This window comes from Monodelphis domestica, chromosome 1 (assembly GCF_027887165.1).
Source record: "Monodelphis domestica isolate mMonDom1 chromosome 1, mMonDom1.pri, whole genome shotgun sequence".
NCBI lineage: Eukaryota > Metazoa > Chordata > Mammalia > Didelphimorphia > Didelphidae > Monodelphis > Monodelphis domestica.
Genome location: NC_077227.1, coordinates 605,492,990 through 605,519,761, shown reverse-complemented (window position 1 = coordinate 605,519,761; position 26,772 = coordinate 605,492,990). Strand labels below are relative to the sequence as shown.

Here is a 26,772-nt window from a genome sequence, read left to right as displayed (position 1 = left end):
AGTCCCCACACTAGAAGCTCTCTGTTAATTAAATCATAGTTCCTTCATATATTCAAGTGTAACATAGTGTTTTATAAACTGTAGATACTTTAAAATCTTTTAGTTCATAGAACTGAAAATTAATTCACTAATAATTTATGACTATGTGCAAAGCTGCTGCCACATTGCAATACATATAAAGACCAAAACAAAACAGACCCTGCCCTCAAGGAACTTACAGTGTACTGAGAGAATCTGAGTGTGTAACATTTCATTCTTCTTTCCTTGATAGTATCAATACATCTTAGGATCATAGATATGTGTGAAGTCATGGAAATGATTCAGTCAAGAGTTCTTAATCTCTTTTTTACCAGGTGCCCCTTTGGCAGATGAAATGTGCGTATCCCTTCTCAGAATAATAATTTTAAATACATAAAATAAAATACATGGAGTTACAAAGGACACAAATTATACTGAAATACATTTATCAAAATGCTTTTTACAAAAGAGTTTATGGCCCTGAGGTCAAGAACCCCCAATCCATGCCTATCTCCTGTGTCAAGGAAGTTCATCCCCTTCTCGTACTGGGTAACTTGACCTGCCTATCAAACATTCCTGACATAACACAGTTGCACCAGGTTTTGCATCACTGAACATGCTGTACATAAGGGCATAGGGTCTTTTACTGGGGCTTTTTAAAAACTTTTTAATTTAGTCAATTTAGAACATTATTCCTTGGTTACAAGAACTATATTCTATCCCTCCCTCCCCTAATACCCCCCTCCCGTAGCCGACGTGCAATTCCATTGGGTATCACATGTGTTCTTGATCATATCCCATTTCCATGATGTTGATTTTTGAAATAGGATGTTCACCCAGAATCTACATCCCCAATCATATCCCCCTCAACCCATGTAATCAAGCAGGTGTTTTCCATTGATGTTTCCACTCCCAAAGTTTTTCCTCTGAATGTGGATAGTGCTCATTCTCATAGATCCCTCCAAGTTGTTCAGGATCACTGCATTGCCACTAATGGAGAAGTCCATTACATTCAATTGTACCACCTTTTATCAGTCTCTGTGTACAGTGTTTTCCTGGTTCTGCTCCTCTCACTCTACATCAATTCCTGGAGGTCATTCCAGTTCATGTGGAATTCCTCCACTTTATAATTCCTTTTAGCACAATAGTATTCTATCACCAGCATATACCACAATTTATTCAGCCATTCCCCAATTGATGGGCATCCCCTCATTTTCCAATCATTTGCCACCACAAAGAGCGCAGTTATGAATATTCTTGTACAAGTCTTTTTCCTTATTATCTCTTTGGGGTACAAACCACAGTGCTATGGCTGGATCAAAGGGCAGACAGGCTTTTATCGCCCTTTGGGCATAGTTTCAAATTGCCCTCCAGAATGGTTGGATCAATTCACAACTCCACCAGCAATTCATTAATGTCCAGACTTTGCCACATCCCCTCCAGCATTCATTACTTTCCATAGCTGTCATGTTAGCCAATCTGCTAGGTGTGAGGTGAGACCTTAGAGTTGTTTTGATTTGCATCTCTCTGATTATAAGAGATTTAGAACCCTTATTCATGTGCTTATTAATAGTTTTGATTTTTTTGACTGAAAATTGCCTATTCATGTCCCATGCCCATTTATCAATTGGAGAATGGCTTGATTTTTTGTACAATTGATTTATCACTTTATAAATTTAATTAATTAGACCTTTGTCGGAAATTTTTGTTGTGAAGATTGTTTCCCAATTTGTTGCTTCCCTTCTAATTTTGGTTGCATTGGTTTTATTTGTACAAAAACTTTTAAATCTAATGTAATCAAAATTATTTATTTTACATTTTGTGATTTTTTCTAACCCTTTCTTGGTTTTAAAGTCTTTCCTTTCCCAAAGATCTGACATGTATACTATTAGGTGTTCACCTAATTACTTATAGTTTCCTTTCTTATATTAAATTTTTACCCCATTCTGACTTTATCTTGGTGTAGGGTGTGAGATGTTGATCCAAACCTAATCTCTTCCAATTTTCCCAGCAGTTTTTCTCAAATACTGGATTTTGGTACCAAAAGCTGATATCTTTTGATTTATCATAGACTGTCTTGCTGAGGTCCCTTACCCCAAGTCTATTCCACTGATCCTAGTATCATATTGATTTGATGACCACTGCTTTATAGTATAGTTTGAGATCTGGGACTGCAAGGCCACTTTCCTTCGCATTTTTTTTCATTATTTCCCTGGATATCCTTGATCTTTTGTTCTTCCAAATGAACTTTGTTATAGTCTTTCCTAATTCAGTAAAGATTTTTTTGGTAGTCCAATGGGGATGGCACTAAATAAGTAAATTAATTTGAGTAGGATTTTCTTTATTATGTTACCTCATTGTACCCATGAGCAATTGGTCTTTTTTCCAATTCTTTAGATCTAGTTTTAATTGTCTGGAGAGTGTTTTTTTAGTTATGATCATCTAGTCCCTGTGTTTCTCTCAGCAGATAGATTCCTAAATATTTTATACTGTCGAGGGTGATTTTAAATGGAATTACTCTTTCTAATTCTTGCTGCTAAGATGTGTTGGAGATATACAGAAATGATGATGACTTATGTGGGTTTATTTTGTATCCTGCAACTTTGCTAAAGTTGTTGATTCTTTCCACTAGCTTTTTGGTTGATTCTCTAGGATTCTTTAAGTAGACCATCATATCATCTGCTAAGAGTGATAGCTTGGTCTCCTCATTGCCCATTTTAATACCTTCAATTTCTTTTTCTTCTCTAATTGCTACTGCTAGTATTTCTAGTATAATATTAAATAACAGACATCATTGTTTCACTCCTGATCTTATTGGGAAGGTTTCTAGTTTATCTCCATTGCAGATGATGTTTGCTGATGATTTTAAATAGATACTGTTTATTATTTTTAGGAAAGACCCTTCTATTGCTATGCTTTCTAGTGTTTTCAATAAGAATGAGTGTTGTATTTTGTCAAAGGCTTTTTCTGCATCTATTGAGATAATCATGTGATTTTTGTTAGTTTGCTTGTTAATATGGTCAATCATGTGGCTGGTTGTCCTAATATTGAACCATCCTTGAATTCCTGGTATAAATCCTACCTGGTCATAATGAATAATCCTCATGATCACTCGCTGGAGTCTTTTTGCTACTATTTTATTTAAGAATTTTGCATCTATATTCATTAAGGAGATTGGTCTGTAATTTTCTTTCTGTTTTTTGCATCCCTGGCTTTGGAATCAGTACCATATTTGTATCATAAAAGGAATTTGGTAGAACTCCTTCTTTACTTATTCTTTCAAATAGTTTGCATAATATTGAAATTAGTTGATCTTTGAATTCGGGTAGAATTCATTTGTGAATCCATCAGGACCTGGGTTTTTTTTTCTTAGGGAGTTATTTGATGGCTTGTTCAATTTCTTTTTCTGATATGGGGTTGTTTAGGTAGTCTATTTCTTCATATGTTAGTCTAGGAAATTTATATTTTTGTAAATATTTATCCATGTCACCTAGATTGCCTTATTTATTGCCATATCATTGGCCATAATAGTTTTCAATGATTGCCTTAATTTCCTCTTCATTAGAGATGAGGTCTCCCTTTTCATCTTTGATACTGTCAATTTGGTTTTCTTCTATCCTTTTTTAAATTAGATAGAACAGTACTTTGTCTATTTTATTTGTTTTTTCAAGGTACCAAATCAATACTTCTCTGACTTTCAATTTTATTAATTTCTCCTTTGATTTTTAGGATCTCTAATTTAGTCTTCATCTGAGGATTTTTAATTTGTCTACTTTCTAGTTTTTTTAATTTGCATTCCCAATTCATTGACCTCTGTTCTCCCTAATTTGTTTTGTTAATATATGAACTCAAAGATATAAATTTCCCCCTGTGTACTGCTTTGTCTGCATCTCATATATTTGAGAGGATGTTGCATCATTGTCATTTTTTTCAATGAAATTATTGTTTTTATGATTTGTTCTTTAACTGGTTTTGGAGAATTGTATTGTTTAATTTCTAATGAATTTTTTATTTGCCTCTCCATGTACCCTAATTATTTTCATTGAATTGTGATCTGAGAAAGGTGCATTTATTATTCCTGCTATTTTGCACTTGTTTCTAATGGTTTTATGCCCTGATACATGGTCAATCTTTCTGTATGTACCATGTGCTGCTAAAAAGAAGGTATAGACTTCAGGTCAAGATGGCAGCTTAGAGAAAGCTAAAGTTCAGAGCTCCAGAAACCCTTCCTTACCGATGTCAAACTGAATGCTCCTAGGGCACAGGAATTCAAAACAAACAACAGAATAGACCCCGTGAACACTCCTCCTGGACCTTGATCAAAAGGTATGGCCCCCCAAAAGTCAGAACCCGAGATCACTCGGATCGAAGGTGTAGGCAAAATGAAGGTTCCAGGACCCATCCCCCCCACCCCAGAGCTCTGAATCTGAGGCAGTAGCGGGGAACTCAGGGCAGGCAAAAGGGCCTTGGGAGCCAGCTATTCTGAAGGATGCACCCTGAAAACAACCCAGTTGAGGGGGCACCCAGACAGCAGGGAAACAGAGAGAGACATGGGGGGGAACCTGTAACCCCCTGACCAGATTCTTCCATCTGAGTCTCACAGAAGGTCCCTGCCTCAGGGCATACTCAGTCTGAGGCTAATCCTATCACCAGCCCTTCCTCCAGGAAGCCATGGCCCCTCCCCCTCAGAGTGCAGGCTCCTCTGGCCAGCAAAAGCATTGAAATACATCTGAGAGTGTCAAGCCAGGTGCAGAACATAGAAAGGCATTGAAATACATCTGAGAGTGTCAAGCCAGGTGCAGAGCATAGAAGTAAGGTGACAGAGAAGCATCGAGAGGGAACTGAGGAGGTTAGTAACACCAAAACACCAGCAATTCCGGGCTTCCTGGGGAAGACAGACAATTTGCCTGGGGCTAAAGCCACTGAACACCAGACAAATAACAGAAGAGCCAACTCCCCTCACTCAGATAGAGATGGCAAACAGCACAGAAGCAAAAAAAAAGCCTCAAAAACAACAGGAAAAACAAGAAGGGGGCAACTTGGGACACATTTAATGGAGCAAAAATAAAAAATACAGAGGAAATAGAAGAGGAAACACAAGCAAATGCTCCAAAACCTTCCAAAGGAAATGGAAACTCTCCACAAACTTTTGAAGAATTTGAATCGAAAATGATCAAAATGATGGAAGCCTTCTGGCAGGAAAAGTGGGAATTAATGCAAAAGAATTTCATGCACCTACAAAACTGGTTTGACCAAACTGAAAAGGAAAATAGGTTTTAAAGGTAAGAATTAGGCAACTGGAAGACAATGAGCAGGTAAAAGAGCAAGAATCAATAAAGCAAAGCCAAAAGATCAAGAAATTAGAAGAGAACATAAAATATCTCAGTGACAAGGTGACAATCTTGGAAAATAGAGGGAAAAGAGACAATTTAAGAATAATTGGACTACCAGAAAATCCAGAAATAAACAGCAAACTCGACATCATAATACAAGATATAATCAAAGAAAATTGCCCAGAGATTCTAGAACAAGGGGGCAATACAGCCACTGAAAGAGCTCACAGAACACCCTCTACACGAAATCCCCAAAAGACAACTCCTAGGAATGTAATTGCCAAATTTCAAAGCTTTCAAGCAAAAGAAAAAATCCTACAAGAAGCCAGAAAAAGACAATTAGGACAATTAGGAATCTATCTCCCGAGACAAACACAGGAACTATATGAACACAACTACAAAACACTCTCCACACAACTAAAACTAGACTTGAGCAATTGGAAAAACATTAACTGCTCATGGATAGGATGAGCCAATATAATAAAAATGAGCATCCTACCCAAACTTATGTATCTATTTAGTGACATACCCATAGAACTTCCAAAAAATTTAGGACAAAAAATTTCTTACTGATTTAGAAAAAAACCATAACAAAGTTCATTTGGAATAACAAAGGATCAAGGATATCCAGGGAAATTATGAAAAAAATACAAAGGAAGGGGGCCTTGCAGTCCCAGATCTCAAACTATATTACAAAGCAGTAGTCATCAAAACAATTTGGTACTGGCTAAGAGACAGAAAGGAGGATCAGTGGAATAGACTTGGGGCAAGTGACCTCACCAAGACAATATATGATAAACCCAAAGATCCCAGCTTTTGGGTCAAAAATCCACTATTTGATAAAAACTGCTGGGAAAACTGGAAGACAGTGTGGGAGAGATTAGGTTTGGATCAACACCTCACACCCTACACCAAGATAAATTCAAAATGGGTGACTGACATGAACATAAAGAAGGAAACTATAAGTAAATTAGGTAAACACAGAATAGTATACATGTCAGACCTTTGGGAAGGGAAAGACTTTAAAACCAAGCAAGATATAGAAAGAGTCACAATATGTAAAATAAATAATTTCGACTACATCAAATTAAAAAGCTTTTGTACAAACAAAACCAATATAACTAAAATCAGAAAGAAAGCAACAAATTGGGAAGCAATCTTCATAAAAACCTCTGACAAAGGTTTAATTACTCAAATTTACAAAGAGCTAAATCAATTGTACAAAAAATCAAGCCATTCTCCAATTGAGAAATGGGCAAGGGACATGAAGAGGCAGTTCTCAGCCAAAGAAATCAAAACTATTAATAAGCACATGAAAAAGTGCTCTACATCTCTTATAATCAGAGAGATGCAAATCAAAAGAATTCTGAGGTATCACCTCACACCTAGCAGATTGTCTAACATGACAGATATGGAAAGTAATGAATTCTGGAGGGGATGCGGCAAAGTAGGGACATTAATTCATTGCTGGTGGAGTTGTGAACTGATCCAACCATTCTGGAGGGCAATTTGGAACTATGCCCATAGGGCGATAAAAGACTTTCTGCCCTTTGATCCAGCCATAGCACTGCTGGGTTTATACCCCAAAGAGATAATAAGGAAAAAGACTTGTACAAGAATATTCATAGCTGCGCTCTTTGTGGTGGCCAAAAATTGGAAAATGAGGGGATGCCCTTCAATTGGGGAATGGCTGATCAACTTGTGGTATATGTTGGTGATGGAATACTATTGTGCTAAAAGGAATAATAAAGTGGAGGAATTCCACGGAGACTGGAACAACCTCCAGGAAGTGATGCAGAGGGAAAGGAGCAGAACCAGGAAAACATTGTACACAGAAACTGATACACTGTGGTACAATCGAAGTTAATGGACTCCTCCACTAGGGATAATGCAATGTCTCTGAACAATCTACAGGGATCTAAAAATCAATATCCACAAGCAGAGGATAAACTGTGGGAGTAAAAACACCAATGAAAAGCAACTGCTTGACTAAAGGGGCTGAGAGGAAATGACTGAGGAGAGACTCTAAATGAACAGTCTAGTACAAATACCAACAACATGGAAATGGGTTCAAACCAAGAATACATGTGAAACCCAGTGGAATTGTGTGCCAGCTATGGGAGAAGTGGTGGGAGGGGGCCGGGAGGAGGAAAAGATAATGATCATTGTTTCCAATGAATAATGTTCGTAAATAACCAAATAAAATAATGTTTAAAAAGTAAAAAAATTAAAATTAAATTAAAATTAAAATTAAAATGTGTATTCCTTTTTCCCCTTATTTATTTTTCTCCACATATCTACTAATTCTAGTTTTTCTAAGATTTCATTCACTTCTCTTACCTCTTTCTTATTTATTTTTTGGTTTGATTTATCTAGTTCTGATAAAGGACTATTCAGGTATCCCACTTGTATAGTTTTTCTATCCATTTTATCCTTGAGCTCCACTTGATTCTCCTTTAGACATTTGGATGCTATGCCATTTGGTGCATACATGCTGAGTACTGATATTTCCTCATTGTCTATACTGCCTTTCATCAGAATGTAATTACCTTCCCTATCTCTTTTGACTAGATATATATTTTACTTTGGCTTTGTCAGATATCATGATTGGGACTCCTGCCTTCTTTTTTATCTGTTGATGCCACATAGATTTGGCTCCATCCTCTTACTTTTACCCTATGTTTTTTTTTTTCTTGTAGACAACATATGGTAGGGTTTTGGCTTCTAATTCACTCTGCTATTTCACTTGCGTTTTATGGGTGAATTCATTCCATTCACATTCAAAGTTATGATTACTAGCTATGTATTTCCCAGCATTTTGATTTTCACTCCTAGTTCGGCCCTTTCTTCTTTCACTATTTCCTTCTATACCAGTGTTTTGTTTTTAATTAGTCCCCCTAATTCCCACCCTTATTTTATTTCCCTTTCTATCCCCCCTTCTTATTCCCCTCTTGTTTTCTTTAAAGTATTTTTAAACTACCCCCACCTTCTCCCTCCCTTTTACTGTTTCCCTTCCCACCAGTACATTTGTTACCTTTCTACTTCCCTATAGGGTGCAAATCAATTCTCTGCCCCAATGTATTCTATTGTTCTTCCCTCTTTGAGTCAATTTCAATGCACATAAGAATTGAGTATTTCTGATCTCCAAACTCTTTACCCTTCCAGAATATTGATGCCCTCCATCCTGCCATGTGCTTCTTTGTGACATATAAATTTACCCCATTTTGTTTCTTTCCCCATTTTGCTTAGTATTAACCTCTTTTTTAACTCTACTTGCATATAGATATAGATATATAGATATAGATATAGATATAGATATAGATATAGATATAGATGTATACATATATCTATATACATACTTTTTGGCATTTTATCCTATACAGTTTGTCACTATTCCTTCTAAGTATAATTCTTCTAGCTACCCAGGTGATAATAACAATTTTTAAGAGTTATCAATATCTTCTTTTCTTATAGGGATACATATCATTTTAACTTTTTGGTTCCCTTAAGAAAAGTTTGTTTTCTTATTGTTTTATTTTGTTTTTGTTTTTCTTTCCCCCTTTCTTAATTACCTTTTGATGATTCTCTTGAGTTCTGTGTTTGGGCATCACATTTTCTATTCAGGTCTGGTCTTTTCTTTACAAATGCTTGGAATTCTTCTATTTTATTAAATCACCATACTTTTCCCGGTAAGAATATAGATAGTTTTGCTGGATAGTTGATTCGTGGTTGTAAACCTAGTTCCCTTGCTTCTGGTGACCAGGGCTTTTTGGAATGGACTAGGGGAGAGAGCAGGCAGGTGAAGGGAAAAGAGGAAGGGACTGTCAGGCCAGGCAACACATGGTCAGGTTACTTAGAGGAATGATTGTCTACCCTTTATAATAAACTTTATAAAATATATATCTGGGAATAAATATTATTTCAATTCTGATACTCCTCATTAAAGCAGATGAAGATTCAGTTCCAGAAAAGTTAAGTGATTTACTCATATCTCTCATATGTAATATATTACATGATATATAATTGAAAATCTGTTACCCTAAACAAGAACTACATTTCCTGGGAGCCCACTGACTTCCTGTCATTACATACTTCATGTAGACAGGGGATATTAGGTGGGGATGTGGAGGGTCACATCTCTTTACTTCCTGTCCCGAGCTTGGTAGTGGTAAGGGGGGCTTTTGAACTGAGTAAGTAGCCAGAGTTCAAACCGAAGCCCTTTGACTAGAAATCCAGTTTATCCTTTTCACTGTATCTATTTTTAGGCATCAGAGGAAAGAATTATGATATCTTTCATCACTGTGTTTTCATTTCAAATCTGATCTTTCCTTAATTTTGTGTCTCTCAGTGTTCAAACTTATTCATTTTCCCTTTCTTAATAAGGGATCCTCAATATCAAGTAGCAAAGTCTCATTGAGTTACCTTTATTCTGGCTGTTGGCAAAGGGGCAGTAATGGAAGCGTTCAATAGCACAGTACCGGGTTTTTAGGGTTTTTAGACCAAAAGAAGCTGTGAGAATGGACTGTGCTTCAAGTGTAAATCCCTCTTCACAGAATTAATATATTTCAATCCATATAAATCTTGCATTGTGAAAAAGGGGTTCAGATCTTGATGCAACAATAACATTGTTTCAAGGCATAAAAGCTTTTCACACTTTGTTTTAGGTCTTGTACCACATTTTCTTTCCCTTCTACTAAAGAAGCAATGCTTATAAATTTTATGTCTTATTAATGGGAACAACTTTTGGAGAAAATCAGTGCTCAGTGCAGACAGCATTCAGAGAGTAAACCCTGGCTTAGAATGAATAGCCTTGACTTCTAACGAAGTACCATTAGCCCCCCTTTTACAACCCATCAGTGGGATTGCCATCTGTTTATACCACAGTTATATCCATTAAGTTTGCTTCCATTGGTCTAATAATAATGTCTAATATTCCCTGTGCAAATAGAGACAGGTAATCTGGGCTCTGTTGGGTACTTGCATTAAACCAACAGTATAATAAGCATTCTTTCTGAATATTTTCTGAGAGCCAATCACTGCAGCTATAGAGCTAAGTCATTCCATAGGGATAGGATGGAAAGGGAGATAAATGTGGGTCTCCTTTAATCCCTCTTCCATTGAAAATGTTTTAAAGGGGAAGGAAGAAAGGGCTTAGGAAAGGAATAAAAATGTCCTCTAGGAATCATCACTTTATGAGACTGGGGGCAGAAGTGAAAATTATGTGCAGTAAAGAGTAGTTGCCTAAAAAGAATGCCTTAATCTATTTGATATTGGGTTAGCGGCCACCAGTCATTTATAGTCATGTTCTACCCTTCATTGGTTTCATAATGATGCAAATAAACAAATAATTTTGGGGAAATAAATCCACAGATATGTGTCTACCATGTGACATAGTGTTCTAGGTGCTGAAATTTTTTTAAAAAAATGAAACATTCCCTACTCTTAAAGAATTTTTTTTTAATTTTTTGTCTTCGTTTTCTTTATTTGATTATTATCTGTATATATTTGTCTGCTAAAAGAAAGCAAACCATTCAAGTCCTGTGAACTGTACATTTAGGTGTGTGGACCCAAAGAATACTTTGCATTGAGGGGTAATAGACACCCTCTGGGGAACTCAACTTATCTGTGTAAGGGTGACTTGAAGAGTGGAGGTGCTACAGCTTTATAAATATTTGCTACTTTTTGTTATTATAAATTATTATCATTGGCTGAGGATGAAAATGAAATGAAACTAAAGAAAACCAGGGATAGAAAATTCTAAGTGGATTCTGAAAGTATAATTTCAAAAGCCCACTTCTCCTTTATATTAAATGAAAGCTAATAGGAAAAATAACAACAACACTACTCTCTTCCTTGCCCTCAGTTTCCATAGGAAATTGGAAGCGGATTTGTAGCCATATTTTAGATGAAGATCTATTTCACACAGACTTGAAAGCTTTAACATGGCAAATAGCCAATAACTCTTTCCTATTTATAAAGAAATGGAATTACAAAGGAAAAAATAACAGTGGGGGATTATAAAATTCTGAGGGCTCTAGAGAAGGCAAACACCATAAAATTATTCAAAAACACACAAGCTTGAGAACAAGATATCCGTTGTTGAAAGCAAAATCATCTAAGAATTGATAGCTTGAGAGGCATGTCTTCATATTTCTTCATGTAAACTGTAACAAGCCTATGAAATAAGCCATTCCTAGCTACTGGAGCTGACACACTGAGTATTTTAGTAAAGAATGAGACAGACACTTAGAGGAAATAATCATTATCATGCACAAGCATTATCAAGAGTTCAGTGGCTAGATGATAAAAGATGAAGGGCCTTATCATTGATGGAGAACAGTCCATAAAGAGCCACTTAAGTTGTACTTCCCCTCCAATCTCGGCTCTTTTGAGGTAGTGCCTGCTTTGATTGAATAATTTATACTGGATTCTCTGTGGGTAGCCCTTCAACAAGCAGGATAAAGGCAAACCCATTCTAAGGTCCTGATTGGGGGTGGGAGGGAAGTGGATGGAAGACACACCAATTGCTAACTGTGAAAAGAAAGTTTTATTGCAAGAATATGCAGGCTAGTTCAGACATTGAGGAATTCCTTCTTCATTGGAGGAGGAACCCTGCTCAGCAGTTCTCAGCAGAGGGACTCTGGATTTCTACTTCCTGTCCTCAGGGATATTATGGGACCCTGTGCTAGGTGCAATAGATACCATGGACAGGACATTGCCTCCTCCTTGTGAGTTTCTCCCCTATTGTTTTTGGTTCAGGGGATAGGAAAGAGCCAAACAGTGGTGATATTCAGAAGCCTCACTATGTGTTGATCAAAGGGAGAAAAGAAACTTAGATAAAGTGATTATAAGGAAATAAGAAGTCAGGAAAGGAAGAAGTTATCTGCGAAAACCTTAGGACACACTGAATCCTAACCTACACAAAAGATTGTAAGAGCACTTAGCTGCTCAGGTCACCTCGCTCAAAGGAACCACAGCTTTTGAAAGAACTGGCATATATTCTCTCAACCACTGTCAGTGGTATTTGCAAGATCATACAGAAAAGATGGGGCTATAATAAGCCTGGAAAAGGGCAAATGTTATGTAGATGAGAGGAGGGAAGAGGAGGGAGAGAGAGCAGAATTTGCAAATTCAGCTACTAAAGTTCTCTTCCTAAAGTCCAGGTCAAATCATGTCATATACACACACACACACACCTCTTAATAAACTTTCCTATTGCCTCTAGAGCCAAATGCAAAAATATTATGATAATCTAAAATTTGTAATAATGATAATGGTTCTATATCACTTTCATTGTGCCAGGCACTGTTTTAATAAGCACTTAATAATTATTATCTTATTTGATCTTTGCAATAACCCTGGGATATAGCTGCTAGCTGTTATTGTGCTATTTTTCCATCTCAGGAAACTGAGGCAAAACGAGGTGAAATGACTTGTCCAGGATCACATAGTATTTGAGACTGTGCTCAGATTTGGGTCTTCTTCACTCTGAGATCTAGTGCTTTAGCTTCTGTGTCACTTAGTTGCCGTGAGAAGGACTTTAATGGTAATAAATGTAAAGCCTTAAAATGAGTTTTAAAAAGTCAATATAATTAGTGCAAGATAATAGCGATATGATTAGGCAATAGCTTGTCTGGGGGAAAAAAAAGGCAATTTTCAAGAATTGCAGGCACTTTATGCATCTATCGACATATGTGCATGTATATGTGTATATAGACGCATGTATTTATACAGATACATATGTGTAGATAGATAGATCAATAGATGGATTGATGGATAGATTTGGCAATCCCCCCCCCAAAATTAATATTTATAGCCATTAAGTAAAATGTAGTTTCCAGAAGTAGGTAGTCCTACTGTACTCTGTGTGGATGAAACCACATCTAAAGTATTGTATTTAACTCTTGATATCACATTTTGGAAAAGACATTGACAAGGTGGAGAGTGTCCAAAAGAGGATACCCATGATAGTGGCTAGTAGGATTTGGCCACACAAGTTCTCTCTGGATCTGGGGAATCCTTCACCAAGATTATTCTTTCTGACCTCAGAATCCTTTTTGATGTCTAGGACAGAAATGAACAACCTGACTGGAGAATTTTCAGATGCTTCTTCTGTCAACTTGTTTGGGCATCTACACTCTGAGTTCATCAATTCTCTATATGGAGTGGATGGCATTTTTTTACATCATGATTCCTTTGAAGTTGTGTTGGATTGTTATACTGGTTAGAGTTCCTAAGTCTTTCTCGGTTTTATAGTATTGCTGTTATTGGACAAAGTGTTCTGGTTCTGCTCACTTCAGTTCATCAGTTCTCCCCCCCCCCAGGTTTTTCTGAAACTTTCCCCTTCATCATTTTTCACATTCCCTGAGACCTCATGAGGACTCAATAGCATGACAAGTCAGACACATTAGTTCTGTTTCTGCTGTTTCACACTCATCCAATCACCTTTTCATCTTCTCAGTCTTATAGCCTCAAAAGGGGGTCATGCTTTTGGAGCTCTCACAGGGAAATTGAGAATTGAGCATTTGTTTGTAGATTGGTATGAACTCCCTTGAGCCCAAGAAAGATGAGGATCTAATTGTCAGAATATTTTTCCTTCCACAGAATCAAAATTTGCCTCAATGTAACTTGTACCTATTACTCCTAGTTCTGCTCTCTGGGACCAAGGGGGAAAAAAATCAAATCTTACTTCCATGTCACAGCCCTTTAGAGACTTTAAAAACAGTTTCCATGGCTTTCCCCACCCCAATTCCTTGTTCTTGGGGCTAAACATCCTCAGTTCCATCCAACCATCCTCAGATGGCATCGATTTGAGCTTCTTCACTGTGTTGTCAACCCTCATCTGGATATTTTCCAGTAATTTTTCTATGATGAAAGACCCAGAACTGAATATTCCAGGTGTCGCAGTAACGTAGATATGGTTGTCTGTTTTTAAATGTTATTTCGATGGATAAAATTATATATTTCTTATGTTAAAGCATTTGACATTGCCAAGGACTTGAGTGTCAACAACTTTCTTTTCCCAGCTTCAGAAGATGGCATCGCTGGGAAGTGGAGACTACAGTAATTACGGAAGCATATGACAGTTCACCTCTCTACAAGGATTGCTCCTGTGGATGGAGTTTGAGGGATTTGGGCTAGAAGCAGAGCTGGTGTTCTTGGGTGGGGGAAAAGGGAGTACTGTTAACCCACAGTTCTTGGATTCAGGGTTCTAGGCTGTCTCCAAACAGGTCAGAGTTGAATTGGTGATGCTGATTTCATTTACTTCACTCTTACTGCCTCTTATTTCTCTTAGGGTTTCTTTGGCTGTTTTAACTAGGCTGGCTTGCCTGCCTTGTGGGCAGAAGTTAGTTGGCAATCGGTGGGGAAAGCAATAGGTTTTGGGCTGCCATATCACAGTCTTGATGCTGATTAAACCTTCAGATGACTGAAATCCTCAGATTTATTTCAGACAAGCAATCTATCTGTGTCTCTCCAGGATTGAACTTGTGACTTTTCACTTCTCCATATTAAATTCCATTTGATTCAACTCAGACCAAATGTCTTAGAGGGTTGCAATCTTTTTCAATCCTTATTCTGTTATTCTGTTAGTTTCTATCTTCTTGTCATCTGATAATCTGATAAACATTCTATCCATCAAGCAAGCAATTTATCCATTCAAATCACCAGAACCATGTTTAATTCGGAGGACATAGACCTTTTTGCCTGGCAAGTAATCTAATCATTTCTGTCTAGCATGCTAGGATGAAAATCTCCCCATTGCCTTTGAATTCCAAAAAAAAGTATTGAAATGATTTAGGTCTTAAAAGAAATATGTTTACCCTAAGTAATGTGAACAGAATCGCTAAGAAGGAAGTTGACTTAGAGCTGTGAGACATTGGGTTTTGGTGAAATAAACAAATGGATGTGGGTTGCTGACAAATAGCTTGCTTGCTAATGGTTTATTCATTCTATGTTTTTGAGGTAGATAAAATTGATTGTGCCATTACCACAAGACTCTTTTCATTTCGACCCTCCATTTGTCAGTCAATCAATAAACATTTATTAAGCACCTACTATGTGCCAGCCAATGCAAAATATAGTCCCTGTCCTCAAAGATCTCATGACCTAATTAATAAGGAAGAAGGAAGAGAGGAAAAGAAGTAATGTACGTGAACATGTATATGTGTGTACATAAATATGTGTCTATGTACAAACATAGATACATACAAACAAACAAGCTATATACAGGATAAATTAGAAATAAAAAAGGAACTGGAATTAAGAGGATTTTGAAAAAGTTTCTTATAGGAGATGGGATTTTAGGTGGGACTTGAAAGAAGCCAGAAAAAGCAGTTGGTAAAGTTAGGGAGGGAAGATATTCCAGGCACAGAGAATGGTCAGAGAAAATACAAGAAGCTGAGAGATTGAGTGTTGTTTTTTTTTTTTTTTGAAGGAACAACAGGAAAGCTAGTTCCAGGGGCAGCTGGGTGGCTCAGTGGATGGAGAGCCAAACCCAGAGACAGCAGGTCCTGAGTTCAGATGTGGCCTCAGACAACTTCCTAGCCATGTGACCCTGGGCAAGTCCCTTAACCCCCATTGCTTTACCTCTCTTCTGCCTTAGAATGAATACACAGTATTGTTTAAAGGGTTTCAAGGTAACAGCTTAAAAAAAAAAGATAAGACAAATCACTTAATCTCCATTGCCCAGCCCTTACCACATTTCTGCCCTGGAACCAGTTCACAGAATTGATTCTAAGATGGAAGGTGAGGATTTAAAAGATAAAATAATTTTTTTTTTCAAAAAGGCCAGTGCCATTGGATGGAAAAAGAACTTTAATACAAGGCTAGAACCCAGAATTGTCCTTTCTACTCTACTCATTTACCTTTTCTGACTCAAAGCAATGATGCAGGAATTAAAATGTGTGTATATGTTTGTGTGTGTGTGTATACATATATACATATATATATATGCACACACACATTATATATAGTATTTTCCCAGACCCACTCTCCTCTGAAATAACTGTATTCACTGGTTGTTATGTTTATTGAACACGGAGTACCAGGCCACGTCAACAATGGTAAAGATGCCTGACTCCAACTTTCCAACCTACTCATTCTCTCTTGATGTATTGATGTATTTAGGATAGCAAATGAATAGGAATATAATAAGTTCATTGTAACAAGGATACTGTCTGCATAGGCTGTGTCTTCTGGTATCTAAAATTAGGGTCAAACTGCTTCTAAAAACGTGTCTCTATTAAAAAAGGAAGACAACAAAGATCTTCAAAGTCTTCCTGCGGTCAAGGAAGAAAACCCCTTTCAGCCAAACGCTGAGCTTCCTTTTCCTTACTGATCATCTCCATGAAAACATATTTCATGACCACATCTGTGTTTCTCTTTTGGAAAAGAAAATGTTATTTTTAAAGATAATTCATTTGGGGTCTGCTGAGACCATAGTGCTCTCTGGTACCCAGCAATCACTTACATCTAGTCCCCATTCTTCACCCGTCTTATTTCCACAATAACTGGGTAATGTCGAAGTCCATTATCACATCCTTGAGGACATACGAAGTGGCGTATTTTCATAGCTTTTACTTTGTAGAAAGCTTCTATCCTCAGCCCAAGGTGAAAGTGAAAACAATAGGCTCTCTTCTCGAAATTGGCACACCCAGCATTTTTTAAACTAATTCTGCCCAAAGCTGGGCGTGCCTCCCCGGCGTGGCGTTTATTGACTGACTGGCCTCCCATTTGAATATGTGTGCCGAGATCAATAATGGAATTAGGTAGATAATGTTTCTCAATCTTGTTATTGGAACAAATTATGATTTTGCTTAAAGTTAGAATTTTATAAAGGCTCAAGTTTCTGAAATCAGAGATAGAGCTCTATTGGTCTCTCGGAGGTATCAGGAAAAAATAAATCTCTTAGTAGGAACAATATGCAACAATGGCTCTAGAGTTGGGAGCATCTAGCGCCGAAACCCTGGCCTCTTCCTTGACTGTGTGACCTTAGCTAGGTAAACTTCTCTGAGTCTTACTTTCCTCATCTGGAAAATGAAGGGCTTAAACTAGCAGCTGGTCTCTAAGGTCTCTTCTCATTCTTAACCTAGTGTTTTATGAATGTTTAGCATGGCCCAATGGCTTTTTTTCTTTAAGGATTTTGCAGACTCTTTGACCCAGAAGCACTCCCAGAGATTCTTTAAAGGGAGCATTTACAAAGTACCCAAATCTCAGAGGATTTGGATTTCTTTAGCTATAAGACATCCCGACCTTCGCAATAAATGCCACATTTTATTTGAAACCACAAAGTGTTTTCCAATTTCTAGAGATGCTTAGCAAACTGTGAAATGGTGGAGATTAGACATAAAATGTGGCCGGTTTGACCTTGAGGTTCCTCGAAATGGGTCTTGGAAGCTTGTCTGTCAGCAATCTCACTACTGAGCCTAATGCAGAAACAAAAGACATACCCACTCATGCACACACACATACATATACACCCTTTGTTATGCATCTTTGAGAGATATAAACACATATATGTAAGTATAAACACTTAAATATATATATGTGCATATATGTATGTGTGTATGTGTGATTCAAAATATTCATAGGAATATATTGTGATGCCAAGAACCTAGAAATAAAATAGATGCCCATTATTTGGAGAATGGCTTAAAAACTATAATATAAGAGTACAAAGCAATATTACTACATAGTTAAGAAATAAAAAGTATTTCAAAAAAATATGGGGCAATTTGCATGCATTGATAAAGCAAAATGAGTAGAACCAAGAGAACAATATACACATAAGGACTCCAGTAGTATAAATTAAAATACCACTAAAAAGAAATTGAATTCAGAGTAATGGAAATACAGTTAAGATTCTGGAAAAGAGATAATGAAAAATATCGCCTCCCACATAACTGAGAAGAAAGCGTGGACTATGACAGAATATTGTACATATTGTCAGACACTGTCTCTCTATCAGATATTTTTGCATAATTGTTTTTCTTTTGCATAGGGAGGGTTCCTTGTGAAAGCAAATGGGCATCAGAAAGTACCCTGGCTTTAGAGACAGAAGGGCTGGGTTTAAATCCCCCTTCTGACACCATCTCTGGGGTTTTAGGCAAGTCATTTATTCTCCAGGGGTTTCAGCTTCCTCATCTGTAATTGAAAGAACCAGACTTTATGATCTCTGAATTTTCTTTCAGTTCTAAATACATTGTCCTGTGAGTCTATAATAGTGAGATAAATAAAAAAGACACTAATGAAACATAAAAGGAGTTTTTAGTAGGGGGCTACCATAATTTTTATTTATTTTATTTTTATATTATATTTTATGTCATTATGTTATGTAATAAATAGTTTAATTATAAACATATATTAACTTAAGTTAGGTAATATTACCTTAACAATTGAGCACAACTTCAGGAGAAAGTCATGCATACCAGTGACAAATTAAGGAATATCCGTTTAGCTGTTATAAGCCAAATCAACTCTAGTAAACCAGTTGAGTATAAAGAATATTGGAATGTAATTTTCTTAAGCTTACTGGTTAGTTATATTACACAACTTTGATTTTTATCATTCAATTGTATTCTCCATGTATCAAGGCATAATATGAGAGGAAATATGGTATGTAGAGAATCAGAAATTCAGTTTTCATTGAATTAGCATTGAACAAGATCCTACTATGTTTCAGATACTGGAATGATACAAAGTCCCTAATGAGAGAGTCTCTACCCTGAAGGAACTTATTATCTCTTTTGGGAGGGAATAGGAGACCTGGCTTCAAGTTCCACCTCTGACACATAATGGCTTTGTGGCCCCGAGCAAAGTACTGAACCTTTCAGTGTCCTAGGCAACTCTGTGTTATAAATTACAGAGGAAAAAACTGACCTGCATTGGTAAATGGAGGTTCACCTGCTACAATGAAATTATAGGTATAAATGAGAACAATAACAAAAAAAAACCCAAAAGCAAGTATGCAAGGTGCTAACAACTAAGACACAGATCCCGTCTTCATGGAGTTTATGACCTAGTAGAGATAAGACAAGTACAGAAAAAAGGATGCAATAAAATAGAATATGATGAAGGAATGAGGACAATATAAACATCTTATTATGAAGTCCAAGGAAGGAAAGCACTCCCCATGAAAGAATTCAACATTGCCAAGTAGTTGATTTAACATTTAAAACTGGACACAACAGCTGCTGCTTTTGCAAAATGTGATTTTTGGTGGTGAACTGGGTCAATGCTTTGCCTCCTTGCCTGGTTACTATTTTCTAGCAGCAAAGCAGTATGATTCCTGCACAATCACTGAAAGCTGGGAGTGTAGCCACAATCCACAGAGACCTGCCAGCATATGCAACTGCATTGAATTCTATGTTGAGGTTTTACCACACTACTTCATTTTTTAATGTTTTCTTTTGCCAAGAAAAGATGTATACCAAAAAGGATGAGTGAGAATTGGGGTCTCCTAGCCCATTGTTGTTCATTCATTTCAGTCTTGTCCAACTCGTCATGACCCCATGTGGGTTTTCTTGGCAAAGATACTGGAGTGGTTTGTCATTTACTTCTCCAGTTCATTTTATAGGTGATGAAACTGAGGTAAAAAGGGTTCAGTGACTTGCCCAAGTTCACACTGCTAGGAAGTATCTGAGGCCAGATTTGAACTCAGAAAGATGAGTCTTCTTGACACCAGGTCTAGCATTGGGTCACCTAACTGCCAAGATCCCCTAGATGGGTTGTTTAGTTCCTTAACTTGGTATCCTTTTGACCAAGAAAGGCTAAATTTGTGATTTACCATCACTATATATGTATAATGCATATTCCAAAATGACAGAATTCATTTTCTTCCCCCTAAATCCTTTCTACTTCTGGAGTCATCTAATATTAATGAGCTAATATTACCATTCTTCAATTTATCTAGGCTCATAGTCTCTGGAATCATCCTTATTTCCCCACCCTATCACTCCACATATCCAATATCATCTTAAATGTGATATTTGTAAAGTGTGCCTGGCATACAGAAGGCTCTTAGTAAAAAGCTGTCCCTTCTTCATCCCAGTGTCTAATCTATTACCAATCCTTTTCTATCCTCCCTACCCAATATAACTCATATATGTATCCTTCTCCCCTCTCATTTAGATATAACCTTTTCTAATGCACTCATCAACTAACCCAGATGACTACATATTTTTCCCCCTAATTTGTCATCTTATTTCAAGCTTCTCCAACTACAATTCTTCCTTCATTCAGGTGCTGAAGTGATTTTTTTCTAAAGGACAGATATGACCATTCCATCCCCAGCCCCCCAGTTTTAATGGGTTCACGGGGCTCCCTATTATCCTAGTGTTCTATGGGAAAGGAATTTCCCTCCTCATTATATCACTTTGTCTGACATCATCAACTAGGGATCTGAAGATCTTTATCATTGAGATGTACAAGTATAGAGAAACCCTCAGAGAAAGGAAGTTGAAACCAACAGGACAGGAAACTGATCAATGGTGCCAAGCAAATTAAGAAATTATGATTGGTTCCTGAGATGTGATGTGGTCAGGTTCTTGGAACCTGAAGGAACCCCCTGTGAGTGGAGAATCTCAATCCATCAAACAGAAAATAAGATATTTATCTAAGCAACTCTTTACTTCTTTCCTATATTTTCCTCTCTTTACTATCACTACTTTGATGTAATAAAGCTACTAAAGCTAGTAGTAGCCACATAATTTAATTAATACAGCTCAAATATAAAATCTTTTTTTCAATGTTTAAAAGCCACATAATCTAGTTCATCACCACCTTTTTTGTCTTCTTCACTCCCTGCACATACTCTACACTCTGTTTATCCTGTCCTACTTACCGTTCCTCATATACAACTTTCTATCTCCCATTTGCTTACATTTTCGTTGAGGGTCCCCTAAGCCCACAGTTCCCTGCCCCTTTGTATCCTTCTCTTTCTTTCCCTGACTTTCTTCAAGACTCAAGTTTAATGTCACTCTCTTCAAGAGGCCTTTTCCCTGTCCCTCTGAGTTCTTGTGTCTTTCCTTCTTTGATTATATTTCATCTACTTTATGTGTATGTCTATCTGTGTATACAGACACATACAATGAACATATATATAGTTATTTATATGATTATTCCTTCATCACACTATGAGCTCCTCAAGAACAGAGGCCATATTTTTAACTTTGTTTCTATCCACATGTCTTTTCACAAGGTTTGGGACAAAGTAAACACAAAATAAACATATTTGTTCACTGATCAACCAAATGACTTTTCCTTTACAATATACAGTAAAGTTTAATGTATACTTCATCTTCTTTTGTGTTTTGGACTCCAGTGGCCCAAAAGGGAGAAGAACACTTCCTCCAGAGAAGGGGAGAAAGTGCAGAAAGGTGGTTATGCTGGGAGTTGGTCTTTGACAAAGAAACACTTCACCATTTTTACTCTAGCAGAAAAGTGGTATAGATTAAGCAGCAGTGAACCAAACAACCCGATGACATTTGACAAAGTTGATTTAAAAGATAACCTGGGTATTACTTTCATAGTTTCATCAGATTGGCTGTTCATAATAACTGCTCATTTTCTTTTTTAAAAAATTCTATGCCTTCAGTATTTTTACATTAAATCATTATTCAGTCATTTTTCAGTCATGCTCAACTCTCCATGACCCCATTTGGGGTTTTCTTGGCAAAGCTACTGGAGTTATTTGCCATTTACTTCTCCAGTTCATTTTACAGATGAGGAAACTGAGACAAAAAGGTTAAGTGACATGCCACGGGTCACAACTATAAGTCTCTGAGGATTTCAACTCAGGAAGATGAGTCTTCCTGATTCCAGGCCAAGCAGTCTATCCACTTTCCCACCTATGTACCCTTTAAATCATTAAAGAGACCCCAAAAACTAGAAAGATTATATGTCATTATCAATGGCATGGGACCTGCTCAGAAGCTCTCTGTTCAAATCCTAGCTCCAGAATTTACTAGCTGTGAGCTGAGAGCAAGTTATTAATTTCTCTGAGCCTCATCTGTTAAATGAGGATAATGATTACTTATGATAATACTAGCATTTCACATTCATGATCACATTTGTCCTTCAGGTACCAAAGATATCATTATTGCCATTTTATAGATGAAGAGACTGAAGTTTGTAAAGATTGAGGGACTCGACTATGGTTTCAAAACTAGTCAAATTTGAGAGATTTGGACACAGATTTCTCATGACTCCAAATGCTATGCTCACCATTCACCGTTCTCAAAGATGCCTTTCAAGATACAACACACCAGACCTCCTCTCCCATGCACGATGCCATCTCCCTCTCACTAGTGCAAGAAAAACACTTTTGTTAACTATGAAGCATTGTGTGAATGTAACTGGATGAACTGGCTAATAGGGTGTCAGACCTTGGAGCAAGTTAAAATATTCTTTGCCTGGTCTGTCAGGCAGTTTCTAGCAATGAGTGACTGAAGGGACCTCAGCAGTCATTTCCTGGCAGGTTTTATAACTCAGTGATTCCTGAGTCAGCTCCTCAAAGTTAAAATCAGAAGCAAGCAGGGAGTACCTCTAATGCTGCAAGACCTAAAATCCAAGTAGAAAATATCTATAGATGCCTTGAAGACTGATTCTCCATTAGCCAGTCTACCCTTTGGTATAAAAATGAGCTAGAATTAAAGAGGCACGTACTCACAGAACTGCCATAAAGAAAAACTCTGAATAAAAGTAAGTATTTTGAGACATAATGAGTACTTAATCTATTGCCTGGCCATCATAGCATGGTAGAGTTTTCTAGCTAGAAGGGGCATTAGGGGGTCTCTTCTTTCTTATAAGCGAGGTGAGGCCAGAAATAAGAACAGCTAGGTGGCACGGAGGGAAAGTGTGCCAGTTCTGGAGTCAAAAAGACTCATCTTCCTGAATTCAAATCCTGCCTCAGACACTAGCTATGTGACCCTGGGTAAATCATTTAACCCCTTTTACCTCATTTTCCTCATCTGTAAAATGAACTGGAAAAGAAATGGTGAACCACTCCAATATCATTGCCAAGAAAACCACAAGCTGTTCCAGTATCTTTGCCAAGAAAACCCCAAATAGGTTCATAAAAAGTCAGACATAACTGAAAAACGATTGAAAAACAAAAAAGGCTAAGAATAGAAGGCTAGATAGGTTGCCATCTAGGGTAAAACATAACAAAGGATAAAATGAAGGATGTGCTTAACAGGTTTTTTTTGGTCCAGACCTGTGATTTCATCCATATAAATAGCTTTTGGCACAAAAACACACTCAACCAATGCAGATCAACAATTGTTGTGTAACTTATTGGCCTAAAGATTTGTCCATGCCATTGAAAAGTTGTGTGATTTGCCAATTGTCACACAACTAGTAGGTCAAAAGCAAGACTTGGTTCTAGGTCATACTGACTGCAAAGACAGCCCTCTATCTTCCATGCTATTCTTTCTCTCACTTTTAAGCCTGCTTTTTATAAATACACATTTTAATACCAGAAAGATTTCTATCCATAGCATATAGATATTTATTTTTAGAAAGTTTCATGGGTTAAAGATATACATTTTCTGGTAGGTAACAATACCCAAGCTCTCTGAGGAGACAAAATTGTGAGTCCGTGCTTGCTTGGATGGGGTTTAATTTTCAAACTTTGACTAGGACATACTCAAGGTGTTTCTGGAATCACTTCTCTCTTAGTGGCCACAATCAAATCAAATTATCATATCTGAAACCTTTTATATATGAGTCTTCTGCTCATTCCCTCCCACCTAGGTATTAGCACAGTCCTTTTTTCTCTTGAAATTACATTGAAGGGCAGCTGAGAGAGCAAGGCCTGGAGATAAGAGGTCCTGGGTCCAAAACTGGCCTCAGACACTCTCTGTGTGAGCCTGCTTAAGTCACTTGATCTAAATTACCTAGCCCTTATCATTCTTCTGCTTTGGATCCAATACCTACTATTGATAATAAGACAGAATATAAGGGTTTAAAAAGCAAGAAAGAAATCACATTATATTTATTTTTTTATTTGCTTATTTATATACATCTAGTACCATACCCCACCCCAATTGGTAAAATGTACTTTCCTTGAGGATGAGGACTAGCAATAAATCAGTAACATTTATTAAGAGTTAGGAACTGAGGATCCAATGGGGGGGAAAAACAGTCTTTCCCTCATGGAGTTTAAATTTAATAAAGGAGACACAAAATGCATATAGATAAATGGATATTTGTGCATATACACATAATGTGCTGTGAACATGTCTGTGTATACATATATGTCAATATATGTATCTGTGCCTATACAAGTACCTTCGTGATATATACTAGTACATAAATATAGTTATCTATAAGATAATGCTAAGTAGATAGGAAGTCACCTTATAGGAGAAGGCACCTGGGGGGACAGGCAAAAGGCCAGAAATACCCCAGGTAGGAGGTGGCGTTTTTTCTGAGTCTTGAAGGAAATTGGGAATTCCAAGAGGCAGAGGCAAAGATGAGCTTTTCAGCCTTAAAAAAAGAGTCTCTATAATCCCAAGTTCTTACTAGTAGTTTTATCACAAGGCAAAAGGTCAAAGAAATGTAACTCAAATACCATCCCTCCAAGAAAATTCCATTTTGATCTTTTCACATTGGTAAGTTTTCCCTGTATAATAGATTCCAATGAAAGGTTTAAAAGGGTAAAATAGAAGGGAAAGGATACTTCCACCAAATCTCAGCTTTGCTCATGACTATTATCTCCACCCCCACCCTTTTCTTCTCTCCCAACCCTGCAGACTAACAAAGCTGTGGCCAAGGGAGACTTCCACCAAGCCAGCACCAGTTCTCGGCGGGCACTGTTCCTGGCTGTACTCTCCATTACCATTGGAACTGGCCTCTATGTGGGAGTGGCTGTGGCACTGATTGCCTATCTCTCCAAGAACAATCACTTGTGAGCCCCTGGCCAAGGGAGTAAGAAGGTGGATAAAGAGAAACCAGAGCCAATGGCGAGAAGATGAACCCTGGTATGGGGGACCAGGAAGACAAATCCATGTGATATTGTACATTAGGCATCCCAAATGACTCCATGGAGCCCTCAATTTTTGTATCTGCATTTTCTTTTCTTTTTGGCCTTTTTAAGGTCTCTTTTGCACCACTGTGCTAAGCAGCAAATAGGAGAACTGAATATCTTTAGAAAGAAGACTCCAGTGAAGATCCCAAACTGTGAGGCACCTCTGATTGGTTTCTGTAAGGCTACTTAACCCTGTGTCTATATGGCCCTCTTAAGAAGCACTGCAGACAGTGATAACAATAAGCAAATAGAAGAAGGTCTTTATTTTTATGGACTCTAGGGCTCCAGAGACAGAGAGTGCAAGGGATACACCATGATTTCATATTGGCACTGCTTGATCCCTCTTGCACACCTTTAGTACCCCCCATACTATCACCAGAAGAAAATAACGGACAAAATTATTTCCCTGTATTCTTAAGCTGGATGTAAGGGGCAAACCACCTCCCCAGGACCTGTTCCCAGCTGACACTCCCATGAGCCAGGCCAGTCCCAGAATGCAGGACTAGAATAGCATGGAATCTGTCTTCATCCCCACCACTGCTTCTTCTCCCTGGTGACGACAAAATGAGGCCATAATGGGCCCTCTCTGGGAGTTTTCAAGTCAGTGAGAGACAAGGTGCTTCTGTGAAAAGAATAAAATGACAAAGAAAGGACCAAACCCAAATAGGAAAGAGGAAAAAGACAGCAGTAGCCCTCCTCTGGACTTCTCCCTGTGCACAGCTGAGCCGAACACTAGCATCGTAACCTCATGGCAACAGAGCTTAGCAACCCCAAGACTGGAGATTCAGCCTCGGAATGAAGAAATATTGGGACTTTTCTTTTCTTTGCTTTGTTGTCACTCACCTCAATGATAAGCAATGTACCTAGCTATCTTGTGAAGGAGTTGAACGCAATCCTTACTTTGTTGACTAAATGAATAGCTTATTTTCTCTTCATATTTTTTTTAAAAGTAGAAACCATTGCTTCGTGTTGCTCAGTTTATCAGATGAATGCTGAGAAAGTAACAATCACAGCCATTTTAATACTGTTTCATGTCTATTTTCCCAGTGCTATTTATTTAACAAAAAAAAATATCTTTTAGGATCGTGCTTTGGTCTTTTCTTTTGGGTTTGTTTCAAGTCGTCAGCTTTCACTCATACTTTCAAAACATCACTAACTTTTTACCCCTTGAAGCAAATGTGCTGAGCTTTCTCTTTTAAGGTCTGGTCCAAATGTCTCAGCTTTTATACATCAGCATCAACAGTTTCAACTTGATCTTAATGACACCCACAAACATAGAAAATAACATCTCTGCAGAAAGAAGTAATTTCCCCCAACAACTTATACTTTCTCATTTGTTCTAGCTCCCCTAAATTACAATGTATCTCAGAGCAGAGAACCTCAAGGTTATGA

General features: G+C 37.5%; 1 protein-coding gene across 4 annotated transcripts in view; it reads left to right on the top strand.

Annotated features, from left to right (window-relative positions):
• Window positions 1-26,467, top strand: part of SYNDIG1 (synapse differentiation inducing 1) — a 290,195-nt gene extending 263,728 nt beyond the window's left edge. For all 4 annotated transcript variants that reach the window (XM_056813807.1, XM_056813809.1, XM_016426598.2 and 1 more), the window contains one exon: window positions 25,106-26,467. In XM_056813807.1, coding sequence (XP_056669785.1) covers window positions 25,106-25,264 — 159 coding nt within the window. In that variant the 3' untranslated portion in view covers window positions 25,265-26,467. The remainder of the gene's footprint in view (window positions 1-25,105) is intronic.
• Window positions 26,468-26,772: the final 305 nt, after the last annotated feature.